Genomic DNA, 24475 nt, shown 5'->3' with positions numbered 1-24475 from the left:
ATCTACATTGAATAAGCTAATTCTCTTATGCAATAATTGTATAAAATGAATGATAAAGCCCCTCAAAATACAAATACATTGTTGCTGTTGTATGTCTTCAAGTCATTTCCAACTTATGGCAACCCTAAGGAGAACCTATCATGGCGTTTTCTTTTCTTTTCTTAATCTTTATTAGTATTATAACCTACGTACAATAACATAAGAAAACTTTTACATAATATTCCACATATACATGGTATATCACATTAGTTATCCATTCTTTACTACCTTGTCTAAATCTAATTCATATCAAACCATCTAATTTTAATTAGACCAGTAATTTAACAAAAACACATAAAATTGTTATTAATATCTTAATTCTTCTTGATGTCTTCTTTTCATCATATACTTTTCACAGTTACACAATGGTGTAATACTATTAATTATACCACTAATTCATTATTTTTCCTTTTTTTTTCTCCATTTCCCTCCCTTCTCTAGGTGCTCTCCATCACCAGAGCCTAGTATCTTCTTATTACTCTACATCATGGGTTTTTCTTGGATAGATTTGTTCAAAGGAGGTTTGCCATTGCCTTTCCCTGAGACGGAGAGCATGTGATTTTCCCGTGGTGTCATTCATAGTGTCTCCATATGTCAAAGTCAACAACAAATAGTAACAGCAACACATAACGATACATTGGTTAAAGTTGATTTGACTGGCCATCAAACTTCCAAAATAGAAATATTTGTCAGAACTAAACAGGAATGCATATTGGCAGCCTTCCTGTTTAACTTTCACCTCAATGTCACGATCAAGGTATGGATGGTCTACAATTTGCCTCTGCTACAATTCTTGTTCCAAAAATTATTGTTAATGTATGCTGGTGGCACAGTATATGTATCTACAACTCAGGTGAGACTGAGCTGGTTTCTTGGTTGATACTGTAAGATAAATTCACTGTCTATAAACTATACTAAGGTGCAGAGTCTTGTGCTGAGAAGCACACTAGAAGGCATACTTGGCATTTGGACAAACATAGTGGGCCTGGTGTGATTTGGTTCCAGGATATCAAAATCTGTGGATGTTCAAGTCCCATTAAATACAATGGATAGTAAAGTGGTGTCCCTTATAGAAAATGGCAAAATCAAAGTCTGCTTTTTGGAATTTAGATGTTTTTTAAAAAAAATTCAAGCTGAGGATGCTTTAAACCATGGATAAAGAATCTGTGGATATGGAGAGCCAACTGCGTAAATCAGGCAAAAACATTTAAATAGTTGGGACCGTTTTTTTCAACAACAACAACACAATATTGGAATGTACGTTAGTCAAAAGTTAAATTGTGAGCCTTTACATCAGCCAGGGGTACCTAAAATTTTGCTGCATCTAAAGAAGGAAACTTGATAAATCCTGCCCTCTCTGTTTATAAAACTTAAAAAATGACCCAAATATTCCATGATCCAGAGATCTGGGGTACTTCAAAAGGATCAGGTTTAGAAACTGCTCAGCATTAATAAGAGCTCTGTCAGGCTTACCTTAATATGGGCTGTGATCAAGTCAGAAGCCTCTATATGGAGCACTGGCAATCAAATTCATTTTTAAATTATGTAATGGTTTGGGATACAAGTGGATAACAGTTGGCTAGCCAAAATGTCTGATTGATCTGATCAGTGAATAACGTACCAAAGGCTGGTCATGCTCACCCATTAGTTTTTACATTACCCATTATATAGTAGCCCACAAATAAGGGCTGTTGTACCTTCAACAGAAGAATTACTCTTACCAGAACCAATTGAACATGACTTTCTGTCTCCTAATAAACAAGAACAAATATGTGACTTGGCATGTAGTTCTCTTTGCCATCATTGCCAAGAAGAATATATCTGAGGCAGCTACTGTTTGCTACTATGGAAATGACTGTATGTGCTTTGTATCATAAAACCCATTTCAATGTGCCAGTGTCAGATTATTTTTAGATTATAGTACATATGTGCAATTTTAATCATCTCTGTATTTTTTTCACTTCTTTGTATGTGTTTATTTCTTATGCAAAGGACTTTGACCTTTGATCAAAAGCAATAAATATTTGAGAACTGAACCTCTTGTAAGAATCTGTGACTGAGGCAGACCAACAGCAAACTAAAAGGCTCCTGATCTCTTAGGGGCTCTACAGACCAGCACTTTGTGCTGGACTATAGGCGTGGTGAGGGTGGAGCGTCCGCACACTCCGAACCCTCACCACACCACCCAGGTGCCATCTTGGCAGATGCCTGTAGGCACAGCATGTGCCATGATGACATCCCTCAGGCATAGCACCCAAATGATGCTGCACACAAGAGGCATCACTATGGTGCCCCTTCAGGGATGCAAAAAGAACCTGCCCAGAACAAAATATAATGTAAATATAATACAATACAATAATACAATAACATAATCCAATAATTATGTATTTCATGTTATACAAAATATAATTATATAATAATTATTACTGTATATTGTAGAATTATAAAGTAATACAAGAATTAATTCTAGAGAGCGAGAAAATTTAAAGAGTTAAAGAGTTCCCATACTTTGAATCAAACATATATCAGACAGAGACTGCAGTCAAGAAATTAGAAGAAGGTTAGGATTGGGAAAGGAAGCTATGAAAGAACTGGATAAAATCCTAAAGAGCAAAGATATAACTCTGAACACTAAAGTGAGTATTATCACCATGTACTGTTGGAAAATCATTGCATTCTCTCTCCCCCTCCTCAGATAGATAGGATTTTCCTGCATGCATCTCTACTGTCTTCTATCTCTATTTGCATGCCATTTGATCCTGCTAAATTACAGGGGCAATAAATACCTTTGTAAGTTGGTAAACAGATCATGTGATCTAAGTAACTTCCTTAGGAAGTTCTCTCACACAATAAATCTCTCCTGCTTTCCCTTTGGTCTCTCCATCATCATGCTCTCTCAACTTTCCTCCGAAAGATGGTGAGATACAAACTCCTTTTTTTACCTGAACTATTCACTAGATAGGTTAGGATGTAGCTTCCATGTATATGTAGCTTTAAGCCATTAGTAAAGTTTGTTTTTTAAACTACAAGCTATTTGTGTCAGCCTCAGTTCTTATAGAAGCATCTTAAGACAAAAGACCATTTCTGCTGCTCTGCTGATTTACAAGCTAGACCCTAACAGGCTTGGCTTTGATAGTTTTGATATTTTTGTTTCCTTACCAAGGGCTGAAGCCTTAGGAAACTTTAATTCCCCTACATGTACAGATCTGGCAGCTTGACAATGAAGAAAGATAATAGGAAGAAAATCCCTTCATTTGAGATGTGGTGCTGGAGGAGAGTGATGAGGATGCCATGGGTAGCCAAGAAGACAAACAAATGGGTCCAAGAAAAGATCAAGCCCAAATACCTCCTAGAAGCCAGGATGACTAAACTGAGACTATTGTACTTTGGCCACCACATGAGAAGCATGAATGATTAGAAAAGACAATAATGCTAGGAAAGGTAGAAGGCAGCAGAAAGAGCGGGAGACCACATGCCAAATGAATGGATTCACAGACCTTAGCCTGCAGGGCCTAAGCAGAGCAGTGGAGGATAGGGAGTCTTGGAGATGTTTCATCCACAAGGCCGCCATGATTCGAAGTCGACTCAGAGCAGTTAACAACAAACAACAATAATATAATATAATATAACATAATCCAAATTTTGTGTGTGTGTGTGTGTGTGCGTACAGTATATATTTAATAACAAAATTTTACGTTTTATATACTTATAGTAAATATGTACTTCAGTCCTCCAGCATATAGGATCCATGTTTCATAATATGAATGTCAGTTAAGTTAAAGAAAATGTTTACCCAGAATGACAAACTACATTCAGGTTATTGTAAAAGCTATCATCTGTTTTCTACTTTTCATGGCCTGTTACAGACTGCCAAAATAAAGCTGCTTCAAGTCTCTTTGGAGGTATACTGTTTAAATGATGCATGGGTCCTAAGAGTCCGGAGGTCGCGCCAAAGCCACACTCCATTCCTAAGCACTGGAGTGCAGCTTTGGTGCAGCTTCTGGACTCTTAAGATGCATGCATCATTTAAACAGCATACCTCCAAAGAGACCCGAAGCAGCTTTATTTTGGCAGTCTGTAACAGGCCATAGGCATCAAATTTACATAGGAGATTACCTAAAGTAACTTCTCTCAGAAGATCCCATTCTGCAGAGAGAAAAGATAATGATGACAGTCTTCACTGAAGCACTGTTGACTATAATTTATGTTTAATAAAGGATAATTTGGAAGATGCTCTTTCTGCTGCACAATCTGAAATGAAAGGGGTAAGATAAAGTCAGAAAGCTATGAAAAAGAGTAAAGCTGCAATCCTATCCACACTTCTGTAGAGGCATACCCCACTGAAGACACTGGAACTTACCTCTGCCGCAGCTTCATAGCCAGATTTTAAGGGTGCAATAATCTCCCTAGTCTTTGTCTCATTTCTTGACTGCAGTCTCCATTCTGATTAATGACCAAGTCAAGGTATGGAAAATCTTGTACTATTTCAGTGTCTTCATCATTGACTTTAAAGTTACACAGTTCATCTGTGGTCATTACTTTTGTTTTCTTAATGTTCAACTGTAAACCTGCATTTTTACTTTCTTCTTTGTCTTTCTGCAATAATAATTCCAGGTCTGCTATTTTCTGTGAGTAGGATGGTGTTGTCTGCATATCTTAAATTGTTGGTGTTCCTTCCTCCAATTTCCATGCCTCTTTCCTTCACATCAAATCTTGCTTTCCATATGATATGTTCAGCGTTCAGTTTAAACAAAAAGGGTAACAAAAGGCAGCCTTGCCTGACTCTTTTGCTGACTGAGTTTCAAAAGTCTTATTTATGTTTCTCAGATCTTTGCTTGGCCAAGCTCAGAACACAGCCATTGAAATCAATGGGACTTAAGTTAACCATTATTAACTTGCCTGCTGGATGCCAATTGGTCTAATCTCTGCACAGATAAGGATGGCTCCAGATCTATAGCTGTCTATGTCAAGGTTGGTACCATAGGAGGGATGGGACATTAACCCCTTCCCCTTCCCCATGAAACTTTTTCAAATCATTATTTACTTGCTGTTAGTAGAGGTACAATGTCGCTGCCGTATTTGCTGCGTTCTGTCAGACGACTTCTTCTCCTTTGCACAAAGCCACCCAAGCACTGCGTCTTCCAGGACTGATACTGAGCACATAGGATGAGCATGAATGCTCAGAACATTTCCCCAGTGGCTGTCAAGTCAGCAGAGGAGAAAAAGAGTAACAAGTCATTTCTGTGGAATACACTCCCTGCCTCCTATTTTTGACATTGTTTTAATCTGTTGTGACTATATAAGGGATTTGTCTTTGGTAGTCATGGAAATGTTCTAGGGCATTGCTAGGTGTTCAGAAGATCCTGGGCACTAATTTGCCTAAATCTGCATGTGATCATTTATATGCATATGTGCACATTTAAAATTACTAGAATTAATTTTAATGTAGCAAATGTAAGAAAAATCAACAGTTAAATATACTGAACACCTCTGTGTACATGCAGCATTTTTCTCACCATTGCAGCTTCTCTCTCCTTACATAATTTCAGTTGAATTCTAAGCATGTCTGCTGAAAAGTAAGTCCTATTATTTTCAGTTTAGACTTACTTCCAGGTAAGCAGACAGAGGATTGTTGTCTTCTGTGGTGCCTGTATTTCCACAGAGATTAAGTACACATATATAAACTAAGAAGTTATGTATACATTTAGGTTTTATACTGTGCCATTTGATGCTGTTACATCTGGGCAGGCAGGAAGAGGGGAACTAACTGTAAAGAGATGAACGTTGTGTACTTGAAACTCATGCTTACACCTGAAAAATCCAGCCCTCTTAGATAGCACATGGAAGCTGGAATTATGAGTGCTGCTTCTGTACTGCTTATTTTTACTTCTGACAGGGATGGAAAGTGGTACTCATGTAAAAACAAGTCTAGTTCATGTGCATCTTTTTCTTTTCTTTTTTTCTTTACATGTTATGGACTGCTGGAGATATGAAAGATCAGTGACCCTCAGTGGCTTCTGGTGACCCCGCTCAATCCCCCACAAGCCCCTATTTGTATCAGCCATCCCTGCATGTGCCGTTCTGGTGCAATTTGTGTGCTTACCTAAAACAGGGGTAGGAGATGTGTGATCTGCAGTCTACATGTGCCCTCAAAGCTACATACATGTGCCCTCAAAAAGTGGTTTTATGGACCCAGGGGCAAAGATACCTCCAAATGCCTTCTAAGGAACTTGTGGAACTAATTGCCATGGTCCCCCCGCCCTCCCCACACTGCCAACACGTCATTTTAAGTTGATTTTCGTACTATTTTGTGCTGGAGAAAAGGCATTTCCTAGGCCCAAAATGGCACCGCATGGGATGATAACTTGTCAAAAATGCCCCTAAGCCCCCTAAGCATAGAATTATAGAATCACTGAATCATAGAGTTGGAAGACACCACAAGGGCCATCCAGTCCAACCCCATTCTGCCATGCAGGAAATCCAAATCAAAGCATCCCCAACAGATGGCCATCTAGCCTCTGCTTAAAGACCTCCAAGGAAGGAGACACCACTACACTCCGGGGGAGTTTGTTCCACTGTCGAACAGCCCTTACTGTCAGGAAGTTCCTCCTAATGCTGAGGTGGAATCTCTTTTCCTGTAGCTTGCATCCATTGCTCTGGGTCCTGTTCTCTGGAGCAGCAGAAAACAAGCTTGCTCCCTCCTCAATATGACATCCTTTCAAATATTTAAACAGGGCTATCATATCACCACTTAACCTTCTCTTCTCCAGGCTAAACATCCCCAGCTCCCTAAGTCATTCTCATAGGTCATAGTTTCCAGACCCTTCACCATTTTAGTCGCCCTCCTTTGGACATGCTCCAGTTTCTCAATGTCCTTTTTGAATTGTGGTGCCCAGAACTGGACACAGTAAACATGACCGTTGGCCCCTGATAGTTGCCTACCCCAGCCTAATGTGACAGACACAGACACAGACACATCACTTTGTCATCTGTACATGGGACATCAATATATACCACTGCTGCTACCCTTCTGAAACTTTACAGGTTTGTTACTTAGGGCCACTGCTATATTGCCCATCATTTTCAGACATGGCCCATTAGGCACTTTGGTAATAAGGTCAGTCTTTATTTCCTCCTCCCACATTCCTTTTTTCTTGTTTCTGTCCTATGCCTAAATGCAGAGTCTGCTCTTGCATCAACATTGCTGCAGCTACTCATTTGAAACTCGCCAGTGTTGATTTCACTATATGTGCAAACTTCTTCCACTACTGCCAAGAAATAAAATAAATTACTAGCAGTTCCTATTTGTTTGTTTGTTTGTTTTTTAAATTTAAATGGGTCAAAAATGCTTCCCAACCAAATGTTCTTTCACATCCTTCATCCATTTGCTATTAAAGCAATAGGGCAACATGCCTCTGCCCTATACATGTTGTCTCTAAAGCTTTCCTCATTTAACCATGGCATATGACCAGCGAACCTCCCAAGTGTATTTACAAGCAAACAAAAGACTCTTCCCTATTTTCTTCATCCTCATCTTCCTCCTCCTCCATCAGGCTCTGCTGAGCTGCTCTCTTCTTGAAACTTGTAGTTATCCAGGGTTTAGGTTATGCACATAAATATGTTTGAAGGTACCTTTAAATGTAACTAGTCATTTTTTTAGCTATGAAATTTACATACTGCCTATTTGCCTTACTTTGCTAAAACTAGTCTCAGAGACATCCAAGAGATTCAACACTTCCAGCTGGGAACTCTGCAAAAGGAAAATGAGCCTTAACTGAACCAGTCCTCATCTTTTTCTGAAAATGAGCGAACACCATGGAAATCTACTTGTAACCCAACAAGATGTGTAGCAAAAGAGTCCCTTCACCTCGTCACCAGCAGTTTGGCTGATGAAATCCATTGCTAAGAGACTGGTGTTCTGGAAAATCTGGTCTAATTCTGACAAAAAGAAAACCATTGTGGCTATTTTTGGATTTTCAGTGACGGAAAACGTCTTCTGGATTTCTGACTCTTGAATCATATTTGGGACCCAGATCGAACTGACCAGGCCCCAAATTGTCCTGAGCTGAAACAGACCACATTTCAAAGTCCGTAGCCTCACCTTTAGAGGTTTCCTCTCATGTTGATGGAGAAGTTCTGAAGTCTGCTTCTATTCATCTTTGAATGAATAGAAATGCACAGTTGGCCTTATCAGGTAAACATGAGTAGAGGCCACTTTCAAACCTCTGCATGGGAAGGCCAGTAACTGAGAAGAGAGAAACACTGCAAGCAGGGACAAGACATCCACACACCCTCCCCATTTGTAGCTCTCACATAATCCCCACTGCATGAGGCTTCCAGGTCACTAGCTTAAAAGGGACAATGTCAACAACTCTTCCTTCTCCAAAATACTGTTTCCTTGGCCCTCAGTGGCAGCTGATGACATCCATATCAGCAGGACAGTGAATCTAATTTGGGTATTTGTATGGAATTTGAGGAGCTGTCCAAGGTGCTGGATGAGTTTTAAGGAAAGGATGCAGCACTCTGAAAAAGTCCTTAAAAGGACGAAGTAAAACCCCAAATGGATTCACCACACAACTGGCATGGATGGCATCTGCTGTTTCTGCTGGCTCTAGCACAATGTCTGCATTACCCTGAGTCTAAACAAACAGATAGGTAATTCATGAAAGAGAAAATCACACTAAGTACATTAAAAGTTCCTTTCCTTCAAGTAACCAAAGCAGTCAAGCAACTGAGATGGGTTTATGATGGGGAGACTCATGGACTTCTTCCCACACAGGAGCTACCTTGGGCATACTGGCCTGAATCCTATTGGTGAGTCCCAACTAAAGTAGACATGTTGAATCAAGTGACTGGTTAGCCAATACATAGGTTAACCTCATTGATTCGATGGGTCTGCACTGGGCAGGAGTAACTATAGGATACAAACCTTTGTGCCACATGCTAGTGTGAACATAGAAAATAGAACGCCTACAAAATATTGCCCAACCAGTGTTACAGTAGAGCCAGGGCCCACAAGTCAAAAGACAGCCCAAGACAATGAGAGGTTGATCAGAAAGGATGATCCTGCGGTTGATGCCAAAGCGAAACCTGCAAGTCACTTTTGAGCAAACCAACATCTCATCCAGAATCACAATAGTGAAGGGATGTTAAGACCCATAGGTTTTAGTGGAATATGCCAGCAGGAAAGGGCAAATGTTCAACTCTGGTTAGATCAGAACCCAGTTTCCATTAAGGATGGAGATAATTTGAAATATCAGAAGATACTTGACCCCAGTCAAACCCTGCAAACAAATCAAACCCTGCAATAACATTAATTGTGGTGTTTTTAACTTTCTACCACCAGCAGCCCTATGATGATCTGAAGCATTTTCAACAGTCAATTCTTACATTCTGTACACAAAACGAAACCATTCTCAGTATCGCTTTGAGGCAGGACTTCAAGTGAACTGTTGAAACTTTGTTGTTGTTGTGTGGCTTCAAGTCCCAATTTATGGTGACGCAAAAGCAAACCTATCATGGGGTTTTCTTGGCAGGAGGTTTGCCATTGCCTTCCTCTGAGGCTGAGAGTGTGTGACTTGCCCAAGGTCACCCAGTGGGTTTAGTGGCTGATCTGGGAGTCGAACCCTGGTCTCCAGAGTTATAGTCCAACACTCAAACCAATAGGCCACACTGGCTCCTGTGTTGAAACTTACCTTCCAGTAAGTAACTATTATGTGAGGCAAGACATAGTTTCTCAGCCTAAGTGAAAGGCAAAGGCAAACCTCCTCTGAACAAATCTTGCCAAGAAAATCCTTGATTAAGTTCGCCTTAGGGTCGCTATAAGTCAGAGACAACTTGAAGGCACATAACAACAAGAATGCTACTTCAAGGCTATACTCTCCCATTGTTAAACTGAGGTGAAAATCAAGAGGCCTATGTCCTGAGTGCTGTCTGGAAAAAAAGAATAGATTTATATGCCTTTATGCTAGTGTGGCCCCCTCCCCACAAGTGTCAGGAACACACAAAACGTGTGTGTTTGTGTGTTTGACTTTATTTCTGAAAGTAAAAAACAATCCACTTGCCATGGTACCCTCCACCTCCCTCTGCAAATAGAGCTACAAACCTAACCCAGGGTTAACATCCTTAAAGCAAATTCACACACAAATTCACACATAGTTTGGTTGAACTGATCCAAATTATGAACACAGACTTTGCAAGCAGAAGTTTGATCCACCCAGTCAAATGGGACTCACTCCCAGCATCTTTATCCTATTGCAATGTAAATTGCGTTGGTTTCAATGACAGACATTTAAACAGGATCTTAATGCAACAACAGAACAATATACAGATTAACATGGAAATCACTCCCCCGCAACCCAGGGTCACACAGTATATACTCTCATCCTTCCATATTGGCAGCTTTGATATTTGAGGATTTGATTATTCACGGATTTGATTAATGTGTTCTCTCTAGGAATCTCTAGGTCCTTCAGGGCAACTCTATGGTCAACTTTAAAAGTCGCACTGAAGGACCTAGAGATTCTTAGAGAGAATTACTCCATTAGGCATTTATAGCTTTTCCAGGGCAGTTCTATGGTCAGTGTCTGATGGAAGTTGACCACAGAGTTGCAATGGAGGACCTAGAAGAGAAGTGTCCTCTCAGGTAAAAACGTTGTGTTTTTGTTATTTGCGTTTTTTCCATATTCACGGGGGTCTTGTACCCCTAACTCTAGCGAATATGGAGGGACAAGTGTATATATGTGTGTGTGTACACATCCCACGCACTTCCATGCCAGCATTTTCTGAAGATGCCAACCACAGATGCTGGCGAAATTTCAGGAACAAACTCTTCTAGAACATGGCCACATATAGGCCAAAAACCCCACAAAAAAACTAAGGATCTTAATTCTCCCATTGAAATCTATGGCACTTAAAAGTGCTGAACTCTTTTTCTTTCTCCCTGCTTTTCAAACTGGCGCCAGGTCGCAATGCCCTTTGTGTCTCATGGGGAACCCCCATGATAAGCAGGCCTAGTTTTTCCATTGTCTTCTTGCAACGGGGCCAAGTATTACCTTAGATGACAGGCTCCTTCCTTGGAGGCCTTTAAACAGAGGCTGGATGGCCATCTGCCGGGGATGCTTTGAGTGAGAGTTCCTGCATGGCAGAAGGGGGGTTGGACTGGATGGCCCTTTTTGGGGTCTCTTCCAACTCTATGATTCTATGATTCCTTGTGAATTCCTGGGTTACAAGTGTGTGCGTGTGTGAAATCTCAGATGGCATTGCCACAACCACCTGGCAGCAACCTGTCCCGTCTTGAACCATTCCTTCTTTTCCTTTCTTTTTAACGCTATAGAGAGCCTAAATGCCTTAAAGGCACCAGATCCTGTCGGATCTTGGAAGCTGAGCAGAGCTACTTGCATGGGAGACCTCCAACCAACAGCAGGCTCTAGTTTGGAGGGAGGAAGTGGCGAATCCAGCTCTGAGAGCCAGTCTTTCCTTGCCTTAGCAAACCCTGCGAAATTCATGGGGTCGCCATACATCAACACTTGCATAGAATGAGTGGGTCAGAATCCCCTCGAAAAGCCACTTTCTCCTCTCTTCAGTCCTATCCTCTCTTCCAGAAGTTACACATGGGATCTGCTGGACTCGACGTGCCTCTTGGAAGCCCTCAGTCTTGCAGGAAGAAAACCCGAGTAGAGGACAGAAGGAACAAAATTATCACAAGTAAATCATATCGAGAAGCAGGAACTATTTAAAACCTTCACTGTCTATTCACAGCAAAGGTTCTTATACCCAAATACGCATCACCTACGCTTACAATTTTTCTCAGAGAGCTTTCCCCCCAAAAGGTCCTAGTCGAAAAAGAAAGCCAAAAGCAGTCTCTTGGAAGCACCTTCTCAAGACAAAGGATCCCTGGGGTCTTTGGGGGGAACCCCAAGAAATCCTGCCTTGGAAAGTCGGGGGGTTCTTGGTGGGATGGGAAGAAAAGGCCTTCTTAGGGAGCAGTCCATCTTTCTGCCCAGGATCCATCGGTTGTGACAACCAAACACCGACCCGGGAGGGAGGTCAGGCTCTGTGGGGCCGTGAGGATGGCCAACACGGATCTAAAGGGGCCTCAGTCCCAGGAAGAGGGGTCGGGTCAGCGGTCCTCACCGCCAGATTCAAGGCAAACGGAGGAGAGGAGCCCAGAAAAGCTCCAAACACTCCTAGAAATGCAAAGGCTCCATTCTTCCTGAACTGAAAAGGTTGGAATGGAGGGAGCTGCCCTGGACTCCTGGGAAAGAAGCCAGCCAGCCTGCGCTCTCTCTCCTCCGACCGGGCATCTCCTGCCAACTTGGATCCTTTCCTCCTCCGACGAGGGCAGCCAAGGCTCGCCGTCCCTCCGACCGCCAAAGCCAAGCTGCTGTTCGACAACGGCAGCAACAATGGCAACACCGGCTGGGCCAGGGCTTTGCAGGCAGAAGAGAGTCCTCTGGATGAAGTGGAGCCCTGCCTGGGTCGAAAAGGAGAGGCCCAGGCGACTTTCCAGGGCTAAAAGCCTGGCCCTCTGGGGTCCCTGGGGGAGCCTGGTCTCCTTCATCCTGAGGCTGGAGGGGAGCTATCCCCACACACTTGCGCCCCCTCAGCCTCTTTGCCTCCTCGCCCCCTTCTCCTTCAGACCTCCTTCCTTGGACTCTTCCTTTTCTCCTTTCCTTCCTTCTTTTATTCCCCCCAAAACAGTTCTCCACAGAAAATGGTGCCCTCCCTCTCAGCCTTTTCAGAAGCATCTTTTGGAGGCTTCAGAGTTTCTCTTTCCTTACCCTCCTGCTCCCCACTTTCTCTCTCTCACACACACACAAAGACGCACCCGAACCCCAAAACACACCCAGACTCTGGAGCCCTTTCGCGGCCTCTGCCCTACGTCTCCCTTCCCCAGTATCCCTACCACTATTGACACTATTTGCCTTATTTATATACCCAAAAGGGGAGCTGAGGGGGTTTTGGGGGGCTACTGGACGGCGCCAAAAGAGGCGCGCGGCCCACAGCAACACCTGCCCGACTTTTGGCGGGCTTTTGGGGATGCTGCAAAAAGGAAGAGGGAGGGCGGGAGGGTGGCCTTCTTCACTAAGGGACACCCCTAAGACTTTTTTTTTGGGGGGGGGGGGCTCGAGGAGTGTCGTGCCCTCTTTGGCACGACACTCCTCGAGTGTGTCTCTGAGGGAAACGAAGTCCCCTCAGCGCCGAGCTTGGAGACCTTTGGCAAACATAAAGGGGGGGCTCCGTTGTCGTGAGACACCCCCCCTCCGCCTCTTTTCTTCCAGTGGTGACCTGGCTCCCCTTTTGAGGTGGGGGCTGCCTGTGTGGGTCAAGGGGTTGGAAGCCCTGGGAAGGAGAAGGTGTCCCTCCAATTGGCGGGGTTTGGGGGAACCCCTCCCGAGGCGAGAGGGGGGGCTCCTGAGGCGGAGGAGGGGGGCATTTCTTGTGACTCCGCCCCCGGTGTCTGTGGTAAACCTGCCGCCGACGGAGGAAACGAGACCTCGGGGAGGAGGAGGGAGAGCTGAGGGAGGAGGAAGAGGAGGGCTGGCGGCGGCGGCGCCTCCCTGCCTCCCCTTCCTCTTCCTTCCTCCTCCTCATTCCTTCTCCTCCTCCTCCTCCTCCTCCTCCTCTTCCTCTTCCTCGTGGCCGTTCCCCGCAGTCGGAGGGAGCCCAGGGGCCGCCCGGCGCGCCATGTCGCTCAGCCCCAAGCACACGACGCCCTTCTCCGTCTCCGACATCCTCAGCCCCATGGAGGAGAGCTACAAGAAGTTCGGCTCCATGGAGGGCAGCCTGGTCGGGGTCGGGGTCGGGGTCGGGGGCTCCTCCGCCTACCGCCAGCCCCACGCCTCGGCCCTCCAGCCGCCCCAGAGCCAACAACAGCAGCAGCAGCAGCAGCAGCACCCCATGGCCGCCCACGGCGCCTACCACCCCCACCCGCACCCCATGGCCCACCCCGGCGTCTCCCAGTTCGCGGCCCACGCCTCGGTGGGGGGCTACTGCAACGGAGGGCTGGGCAACGTGGCCGACCTGGGCCCTCCCTACCCGGAGAGCGTGCGAGGAGCCGGGGCCGCCGCCGCCGCCGCCGCCGCCTCCGGATGGTACGGGGCCAACGCCGACCCCCGATACCCCACAAGTAAGTAGACTTGGGCTGGGCTCGCCCCCTCTGAAGTTTGGGGAGCGGGTGGAGGGAGCCGGGGCAAGGTTTGCCGTTACCCGCCCCGATCCTCCAAAAGAGAGAGGCGGGCTACAAAGAAATATTGTATCGTGATCATCATTATCATCAGGGGCGACGCTTTAGACACGCTCAGAGGCACCCTCGCTGTCCCAGGGACCCGGTTTAATCTGGGCTGCAGCAACAGGAAGCGCTTAAGGGAGAGTCTGAATGATCATAAAGAATAGCAATAATAATAATAATAATAATAATAAATAAAACTTTTATTTCTACAGTATCCCGCTTTTGGTAAAAAGAACCAAAGTGGCAAACAACATCTAAAACCATACAATGCTATACATAGTTTCTCTCCCCAGCTTTAAACCAACCGAGATTAAAATGACAGTTGACAATTCGAATCGACTAGTCGCAAAGCGGGTTGTGACAAAACCAAGACTATCCATGGTGTATGGGAGTGGTTGCTGAACAACTGATGATGATGATGATGATGATGGTGGTGGTGGTGGTGATGGGTCCCCCCTGCCCTGCTTTCCCCTCTGCCCCCCCCCCCCCCCCGTGGTCGCCTCTGATGCCAACCTCTCTTCTCCCCGTTGTGTTGTGTGTCGTGTGTGTCCAGTCTCCAGACTGATGGGCCCGTCCGGGGGCATGAACATGGCCGGCATGGGGGCCCTGTCCGGCATCGCCGAGGCGGCGGCCAAGTCCTTAGGCCCCGTCGCGGGGCTCCACGCCACGCCGCGTCGGAAGCGGAGGGTGCTCTTCTCCCAGGCGCAGGTCTACGAACTGGAGCGGCGCTTCAAGCAGCAGAAGTACCTCTCGGCGCCGGAGCGGGAGCACCTGGCCAGCCTGATCCACCTGACGCCCACCCAGGTCAAGATCTGGTTCCAGAACCACCGCTACAAGATGAAGCGCCAGGCCAAGGACAAGGCGGCCCAGATGCAGCAGCAGCAACAGCAACAACAACAACAGCCACCCGAGGGGCCCGGCTTGTGCCCTCAGCAGCAGCAGCAGCAGCAGCCCCAGTCGTCCTCCCCCCGGCGGGTGGCGGTGCCCGTCTTGGTCAAGGATGGCAAGCCCTGCCCGAACAGCAGCAGCAGCCCCAGTGCCAACGGAGGAGGAGGAGGAGGCAGTGCCCCCCAGCCCCACCCGCACCCCCCGCAGCCTCCTCCTCCTCCTCCTCCTCCGGCAGTGACTGCCCTGGGACAAGGGCCGGACCTGGAGGAGCTCTCCCCGAGCCCCCCTTCGCTCCACAGCCAAGTGGGGCCTCTGGCCCAGATGGACACTGCCGCCGCCGTTGACTACAACGGCGGCATGGTCAACGCCAGCTTGCTCTATGGCCGGACATGGTGAGCCCCCTCTGCCAAGCAATCAAGGAAGGAAGGAAGGAGAAACACACATCCACTGGATTCCTCCCCTTGCCCCTGCCCCACAACTCTTTCTTCTCTCTGTCTCTCTCCCTCTTTTGGGACCTCCAGTCCCCCACTCTTGGGCCTTCTTGGCTAGTAGGACCCAGAAGACTGGACCAGGCTGCATTGGTGGCTCGCCTCCTCCTCCTCCTCCTCCGACAATAAGGGAATCCCCTTTCGCCGCGCTTTTAAAACCCTCCTAGGAGCCCAGACAGTAGAGACCTTGACAAAAAGCAACAGGCAAGGGGACGTCTAGTTTGTTTGTTAAAAGAAACGGTTTATAGGAAACGAATTAGGAATTGTGAAGGTTATTCTCTAATATTGCCATCCGCTTAGGAGAGGAAGGAAAGGAAAGATGCTTATCTAGAGGGTCCCGACTTAGTTCGGGGTAATTGCAGAACTCGGCTTTGTTGATGCTTCTTCTGGGCCAGAGTGACAGTAGCCTTCTGAAGTGCGACTTTTCCCTGGAGGGGAGGGGAGGGAAAAACATATTAATACCAGCACTAATAATTGTATAAGTGCAATCTCATGATTACGGAGGACGTAACTTCAAGGTGGATGAGCAAAAACTGAGCCGCCATCGTCACGAAAGGGAAGGCGGTGGGAGGAAGGGTGTCTCGGTGCGGGAGAAGTGGTTGCATGATATATATATATATATATATATATACACACACACACACACACACACACACACACACACACACACACACACACACTATACCCTTATCCTGGGGGAAGGATATTTTTACAACAACAACAACAACGACAAAGAGGTGGGGGGAGGAAGAGAAGGGTTGTTTTTTTTTTTAATTGTTATTAAGTATGACTTGGGATGCGTTTGGATCTATAAACTGGCAACAGCTCAGACAAGACCCGCCAATGGTACCAAAACTGGAGAGAAGGAACTGGCCTTGGATGGGCGACCGACTGTCAATGTAAAATGCTAGCTGCTGCTGGGAGCTTTCTCCTCCTAACAGACGTCCACTACAAGGGCTTTGGAAACGGATGGTGGCCGAAGAAGAACCCGGAGAAAGCTTTCCTGGAGGAGTGTGCTGCTAATTTCATTTTTAAGGTCCACGTTTGTTTGCTTGTTTTATTTTGCTCAATGCCGCATTTACTGGGCGAGCTCTTGAAGAACTACTAGAGGAAGGGATGAAAGGTTGGCAGGACCAAAGGAACGGTAGCCTGCTTCTGTCCATTTCAAGGGGGGGCAACAACATTTATCTGATAATGAATCAACCAACCAACCAACCAACCAATCAATCAATCAATATAGACCCATCCATAGCAGGGGAGGAGTGGGGTGAAGAAAGGGAAAGCGCGACCATTATTTCGTCCTCAGGTTTGCCTTCCCAGAAGAATATCCATAAATGTGAAGCAACTATCCAAAGGTATCGAGCTCAGTTATTTAAAATTCCCAAATGGAGTCAGTAGGGGTTAAACAGACCAAGAAAGTTGCTTTGACAAAATGGGACAAAATTTGCCGGGCTAGGGATTGATGTTCTCTCTTGTTTTTAATTTATTACCTGCTTCTTGTTGTTGTCGTCGTTGTTTTAAAAAAAGAACGAGCTCATTCCTCCCTGATACGTCGTCTCTAATACTGGTCTTAATTATCGAGTTGTTCTTTTTTTTAACAATTATTATTTTATTATCTTTCCTTTTCCTTTTTTAAATCCTTTGGCCAGAAAAAAAAAAAAAAGCACAGCCATTCTTTCTCATTTGCTTTGAGAGGGAGCGAACCTTTTCAATAAGTTAGGTCGCTTTCTGAAAGCCTGAATTGGAAACCGATTTAATAAAGTAAAGCCTGGATCAAAATCTGATGGTGACGACCACTTCAATAAAGGTTTAATTCATGCAAATAAAGAGAACCTCAGGCATTTAGACCAGAGCCAGGTCAGCTAGGAAAACAAAAGTCCCGAAAGGTCAGCGATTCCCTCCCATTCCTCTTGGAAGGGGAGATTGGCCAGGACACCCTCCAAGGGGACTATCCTCCTCTTAGGTTTGAAGGCCCCAGCTTCCAAATCCTAAAGGGAACACTACAACGCTTCTAAATAAATGATCAATGGAATTGGTGGCCTTTTCTTCCCGGTAAGAAAGGTGTATCTAAAGAGATCTCCTTTTAGTTGGAGGCGCAGGCAGGAGAACATCTTCCTGGAACCTGCCTTTGCAGAACAAATCCAACACCGGGCAACTCAGAAGTAAGTCCCATTGGGTCCTAGATACCTTAAACTTTACTTCCAAGCAAGAGATTGCGCTACAAGACTTAAAACCCTGTACTTTTATTTTTTATTAGGGAGTTCCTCCTATTAAATCTGCGGAGGCACATGTAGGATTAGTTTCTTGTGGGTTTGTAGAATTACTTCGAGTGCCCACGATATTTTGGCAGATAGGCTGCAGCCTTAATTCAAAAGAGTCCCAAGTAAAGGTGTGATCTATTTATTTATGTATTTATTTATGGGGTTTGTAGCCCGCCTTTCTCCCGAAACGGGGTGCCATTTCTGGAACGAAATGGATCCGATCTCCCGCCATCCAAGAGAAATTTGGAAACACTGAGTTTATTATTCTCTCTGGATTAGGAAAGCGAGTCCCGTTTAAATAAATGGACTCTTCCAGCTTAACATTGAATCCTTAGAGGTAGCTGACACACATTTCAAAGGGGGAATAAAAGGGGGCACGATCTGGCCAAAGAAAAGCGCTTTTAAAGTCAAACGGATTTACAGGAGAAAGCGGGAGTTTAAACCTCTTTGGAAACAAGCGGGATTGAACCGTGTCTAATTCGGGATCGTGCCCTTTTGAGGAAAATTAGGTTGCAGCTTTATGCCGAAGTCAAGGAGGACTGAGTTGCGTGTAGACAAGTCCTGCGGATCAGACTTGGGTTCTTCAAGGAAATGGCGGCTCCAATAATTTGCTCAAATTGAACAGGAATAGCGATTTTGGGGCCCGAGGCCAGTTTGTGTTTAGGATCTGGATGAAGAGAAAAACAAGGAGGGGAAATCTACTTGTATTTAAAATGTTAAATTCACTGCAGAGGTGCTAGTTAGGAAAGAGAGGAGACTGAACTTGAGGAGGGCGGCGAAGAGGAAGGAGTTGTCTTAAAATACGCTGCTGTTTGGTGGAGGAAGGAAAGTTGAAGGTGTTTCCCTTCCACAAAAATACCCGATCTGTGGCTCTTATCAGCCTGGGACACCCCTACTCCTAGTGGTTACTTGGGAGTAAGTCTCAATAGTAGAAAGACTTCATATATATATATATATATATATATATAATATATATATAGGCTGTTAGTTCTAGGATTCAAGGAAAGCAAACCCGACTCGACGCAGCCAGACTTTACTTCCAAGCAAGAGATTGCGCTCCATGAGTGAACGCTGTACTTCTTTTACTAGGGAGTCCCTCCTATTAAATCTGCTTTGCGAGCCCATGATATTTTGGCAGAATATATGAAATATTTCAACCTCCTTTTCCCATCCGCATTATTGCATTCAATAAAGCCTCGGACAAGATATATATATATATATGAGCCGTTTGCTGCAGAGAGCAACCATGATTTTCATTGAAAGCAGTGTGCAAAGGGATCCTGTTGCACCTTGGAGTAACTGAAAAGAAGCTTCTTTCTCTCCCTTAAGTTTCAAAAGTGCTCCCAAGATCCCTTTGCATAGTGATTTCTTTGGAGACTGAAATCTTGGGGTTTGCTGGGACCAGTTTAAATGGGCCGACAAAGGGAGCCGCATTCTTCTTCTCAAGGGCCTTTCCTTTCGCCGCCCGTCCTTAAAGGACAGTAATCCCCAGCTGCCTAAAAGGAAGGAAATAATAAGGGGGGAATTTGTTAAATTTTAATTGAATGGGAAAGCGGGGGCAGGGCGAAAAATAAGCATCCTCTGCTTTTTAAGGCAGAAAATAAACCTCACAATAAACGGTTAACTAGGATGCAAAGGGGTCTTCTTGCACCGTTGAGACTGACTGAGCCAAAGAAGTGGCAGCATAAGCTTTCCTAGACTTGGTCTATTTCCTTAGATGCATGGATTAGATGCCGGCTATCTAGAAATCAATCCCTTGATTTTTAATAAGATTCATGCTTATTGGAGAGTAAAGGTTTCATCTCTGAACCTATTAATAAGAAAATAAGGCCCATCGCCCTTGGTAGTATGTGCCTGGTGTAAACTTGCGCAGGTGTACAAACCCTGGACATTTTATTTGCACGGTCAGAGAGGACTGGATCCTAAAATGAGAGGCAGCGTGGTTTGAGTCGACTCTGGAGACCAGGGTTCGAATCCCGGCTCAAGCCACTGCAGTCACACTCTCTCATCCCTAGAGATGGCTATGGCAAACCTTCCCTCCTGAAGAAACTTGCCAAGAAAGCCCCGTGGTGGGATCGCCATAAGTCGGAAAGGACGTGAAGGCACACAACAACAACAGCAACAGAAATTCAGAGATGGCTGAACCCTAGAAGTCAATGGGGCTGAAGGTAGACCAGTTGCAGTGGGGCAGACCCTTATTTCGCCCTGCAGTCCTCCTGAGATGATGCTCTGTCCTCCTGAAAAACGACAGGGGAGCTGCTCCTGAGGCACAAAGAAGCCTCCATTGGTGTCAAAATAGAAGATGCTCCACAGTTGTGGGGTGAGAAATGAGGTGTGGGATCCAGTGTGTAAGTTGCTCTGGAGGAGGAGGAGGAGGAGGAGGAGGAGGAGATGCGCTGAGTCCAATTAATAACATCGCCGGAGGAAGTAAGGTTGTATCCGCACTGCAGAAATAATCCAGTTTGATACCACTTTAAGGGCCATGGCTCAATGCTATGGGGGTGTAGTTTTAGGAAACTCTGAGCCTTCTCGGTTAGTTTGCTCTGGCGCCACAACACCATACAAAATCCCAGGATTCCATAGTATGGAGCCAGAGAGGTGGTGTCAAAGGGGATTGTTTCCATTGAGATTGAAGGAAGGGGAGGCTTCGCAAGAGTTTGGAACTTCCCGTTCGCTCCAATGCATTCTGGAGAAGAAGACTTGTCCAAATTGTGTCAAGTCTTGTGCTTCTTCAGCATAAAAATCTATTTCGAACATTTCTGCAAGATTCAGGGTCATATACCGGAGGATAGGCAAAGATGTTCAGAGATAGCAACAAGGACCAAGAGGCATGTACCACCTTTGAGATGGAAAGGAACAGATCGTGGCAAAACGTTTCATGGACCAAAGTCCCCTTCTTGATGGCCTTGTCTTCTCCAGATGCTGAGAGATTTCAATGGGAGAAAACAATGTAAGGAAAGGGGGAGGATAAGGATGCTCCTACTTTGATCCAGAGGTCTGAAAGTTGGACTAGGACTCCGAGAGACTTGGGTGCCCATCTCCTCTCAGCCATGGAAACCAATTGCGGGACCCTGGGCAAGTCACACTCTCTCAGCCTCAGGGAAAGGCAGATGGCATACCTGTGAACACACCTTGCTAAGAAAACCCCATGAAGGTGGCCTTAGGGTCACCATAAGTCAGAGAGGACTTCAAGGCACCCAGCAACAACAAAACTAGCCTCACCAAAGTGCAACAACATCCACAAACACAGTGATACCTTTTAAAGATATAGCCGTGTTAGTTTGAAGAATCAGTATGTGGAGAGATCTTGTAGCACTAACTGAAAGAGAGAGAGAGAGAGAGAGAGAGAGAGAAGTTGGCAGCAGGAGCTTTCCTAGACTTCAGCTACTTCCTCAGATGCTTTTTGTTGGAGACTTTGGTCCAAGACACACTGCAGAAGTAATCCACTTTGAGACCGCTTTAACTGCCCTGCCTCAATGCTAGGGAAGGGACCATAATAAACTGCAGTTCTCAGGATTCCCTAGCACTGAACCAAGGCACTTAAAGCGGTCTCGAACTGGGGTGAGTTCTGCAGTGTGTTTCGGATCTTTATTGGAAACCAACCATAAGGCACAAACTACACTTTGCGCCATTTCGAGCCACCGTTCCCTGAACTCTATAGCCTTGAGCCATGGCAGTTAAAAGTGGTGTCAAACCGGATTATTTCTGCAATGTGGAGGCAATCGCAGGGATTCAGGTGGCTGAATAAACCATGGCAACCCCTTCTCCAAGAAATGAGGAAGGGGCTTTTTTCTTTTGGGGCAAGAGTGTTGCTGGTGTTTAACTAAAAAATTAAAGAGAGAGGGAGAGAGAAAGAAAGAAAGGAAGGAAGGAAGGAAGGAAGGAAGGAAGGAAGGAAGAAAAGGGATGATGACAAAGGCATGGTCCACTCTCCTTTCCTGCCTCCTTGGTCCATTTGCACAGAGCAGCTGCCAAAATCAGTGCTGAGATCGATGCAATCGATCCAAGAAGAGCTAGATCTCCTCTGCAAGCGGTCCTTTGCTAATGTTCCCTTCTTGCAAGAGCAGCATCGGGGGCCTCTCCCTCTCAAACATCCCGGCCCCTCTTTCCCTCCTTTCAAGAGCAGCAGCATTTTTCGGTGCCTTTGAAAAGAAGGGCTCCTTCTCTCCATCCCCCCCAAGAACCCCCCCCCCCGGATCTTGAATGCCAGGAGAAGCCCCTCCGCCTTGGGCCAAGCTCATTATCTGGAGAGGCGGAGGAGGGCCTGGGGAGCCCCCAGGAGACAAAGGAGCAGCCCCTGCTGCCCCCAAAAAGGGTCTCCAAGTCAGACCCAGGAAGGCCTCCCCCCAGGATCCCACAGGAGGAGGAGGAGGGGGCCTCTCAAGGGAGGACACCAGGGAGGGGGCCAGGAGGCACCTGCGGGAACTCGGAAAGGGTCGGGAGAGCCTCCAGTCTCTCTGTCCCAGTCATCGGGAGGGGGGGATCTCGAGGGGGAGGCCAGGAGGACTTCCAGAATCCCCCCACCCACCCCCTAAAATGATGTTTCTGGCCCAGGACCCTCCAGTCCTTGGCCGCCTGGGACTCATCGCCCCTTCCACCTGATCCACACCCTCAGGAGCTCTGCAGAAGGAAACAGGACTGTCTTCCTCCCTCCCTCTTCCTCTCTCCCTCCCTCTTTCCTTCCTTCCTCCCTTCCTCTTCCTTCGCTCTTTCTCTCTCCTTCCTTCCCTCAGTCCCCCCTTCCTTCCTTCCTTCCTTCCTTCCTTCCTTCCTTCCTTCCTTCCTTCCTTCTATTTCCTTCCTCCCAACCTCCCGCCCTCCCTCCCATTTCCTTCCTTCCTTCCCCTCCCCCTCCCTCCCTCCTCTCCTCCCTCCTATTTATTTTCTTTCTTTCTTTCCTTCCTTCCCCCTCCCTCCCTCCCTCCCTCCCTCCTTCCTTTTTTCCCGTCCTTCCAGCCTTCCTTCCTTCTTCCTCCCTCTTCCTTCCTCCTTTTCTCCCTCCATCCCTCCCTCCCTCCCTCCCATTTCTTTTCTCCTCCCTCCCTCCCTCCCTCCCTCCCTCCCTCCCTCCCTCCCTCCCTCCCTCCCATTTCCTTTCTCCTCCCTCCCTCCCCCCTCTCTCCCTCCCTCCCTTCTTTTCTCCCCCTCTCCCCGACCCTAAAGGAACTTGATCGTGGAGTTCTTTTTATTCAGAGGGGAGCGCTTTTGTCTTCCTCTAAAGCTGAGAGTGTGTCACCCAGTGATTTTCTTGGCCAAACTGGAAATCCCAGAGTCGTGGTCCAACACTCAAACCACTAGGCTACACTGGCTCTCCTGGCAGGGAGGAATCCTCTTGGTTAATCCCACTTAGAGTTAACCAACCCATTCAGGGTGACCAGGTGCCCTCTTTCTTCCTGGACCTGTCCTACATTTCCACCTTCTATCCAGGAGGAGTTTCAAAATGTCCTATTTTGAGCATGGCTAATAAGCATGAATTTATATTTAATAAGAGTCTTTTTAGCTTTGATTTGGCAATGCCCACCGTTTTTCTGGATTGGCCTACCTTTGAGGGTGCCTTGTCCTCCTTTGCAGTTATGACATCTGGTCCCCCTAAACCCATTCAGTTTTGGAAAAGTGAGTTAACACATTGGTTAGTCCCTTTGATTCAATGAGTCTATTTGCAAACACCAGAGGACGAGGCTCAGAGCTAACCTGGGTTTACTGCCTAAGCCTTTCCCCCCACATTATTTGCAAAACAAGAGAGATATGGAAAGAACACACTCTTTCTGAAACAGAGACCTTGAGGGCACTTGCACGTCTCCTTGTTTTTACCAAAGATATGTGCAAACCAAGCTTATTCATGGTTGTTGTTGTGCGCCTTCGTTTCAGATTTATAGTGATCATAACATAAACCTATCATGGTTTTTGTTTGGACAAGATTTGTTCCAAAGGGGGTGGGTTGCCTTTGTTTTCCTCTGAGCCTGAGAGAGAGTGACTTGCCCAAGGCTACCCAGTTGGTTTCCGCAGCTGAAGGAGATTGGGACCCAAATCTGCAGAGTCCTGGTCCAACACTCAAACTTCTACGCTGGTTTCCTTATTCATGTTTTGTGGTTGTTGCTGCTGCTGTGTGCCTTCCAAGTCTTTTCAGACTTATGGCGACCCTATTGTGGGGTTTCTTGGCAAGATTTCTTCCCAGGAAGTTTGCCATGGCCTTCCCCTGAAGCTGAGAGAGTGCGACTTGCCTAAGGTCACCCAGTGGGTTTTCCATGGCCAAGCTGGGAGTCTTCAAACCTTGTCTCCAGAGTTGTAGGCCAACACTCAAAGCACTATGCCACACTGGCTCTTTCATGTTTACTCAGAAGCAAATCAGAGGAAGGCAAAGGCCAACCTTCTCTATATAAGTAATTATAGCAACACTTGAGACCAGTGCAAGGAAGCCGCTCCACTTAATGGCACCCACCCACGTTAAGAGTCTTTGCAAGAGAAACGGTTGCCAACTGTGGTCAAAGTCCCGCATCCCATATGATCAAGGTGCCTTCTTCCCTGCCTCTTGAAACAAGTCTCTACATGATTTGAGTAGCAAATCA

At 46.2% G+C, this 24475-nt stretch overlaps 2 protein-coding genes across 2 annotated transcripts in view; both read left to right on the top strand.

Moving 5' to 3' along the window:
- Positions 1 to 24475, top strand: part of LOC149316829 (thrombomodulin-like) — a 902913-nt gene that overhangs the window by 645506 nt on the left and 232932 nt on the right. The gene's annotated exons all lie outside the window — the stretch shown is intronic.
- Positions 13726 to 15556, top strand: LOC149316832 (homeobox protein Nkx-2.4-like). The gene is made up of 2 exons (XM_089516364.1): positions 13726 to 14170; positions 14826 to 15556. Exons 1-2 carry the CDS (start codon positions 13729 to 13731, stop codon positions 15554 to 15556), a joined length of 1173 nt encoding a protein of 390 aa, XP_089372490.1. The 5' UTR covers positions 13726 to 13728.

Source organism: Sceloporus occidentalis, unplaced genomic scaffold, assembly GCF_023333645.1.
Source record: "Sceloporus occidentalis isolate IW3139 unplaced genomic scaffold, rSceOcc1.0.p SCAF_3, whole genome shotgun sequence".
NCBI classification, from domain to species: domain Eukaryota; kingdom Metazoa; phylum Chordata; class Lepidosauria; order Squamata; family Phrynosomatidae; genus Sceloporus; species Sceloporus occidentalis.
This window is presented reverse-complemented; position numbering and strand designations above follow the sequence as displayed.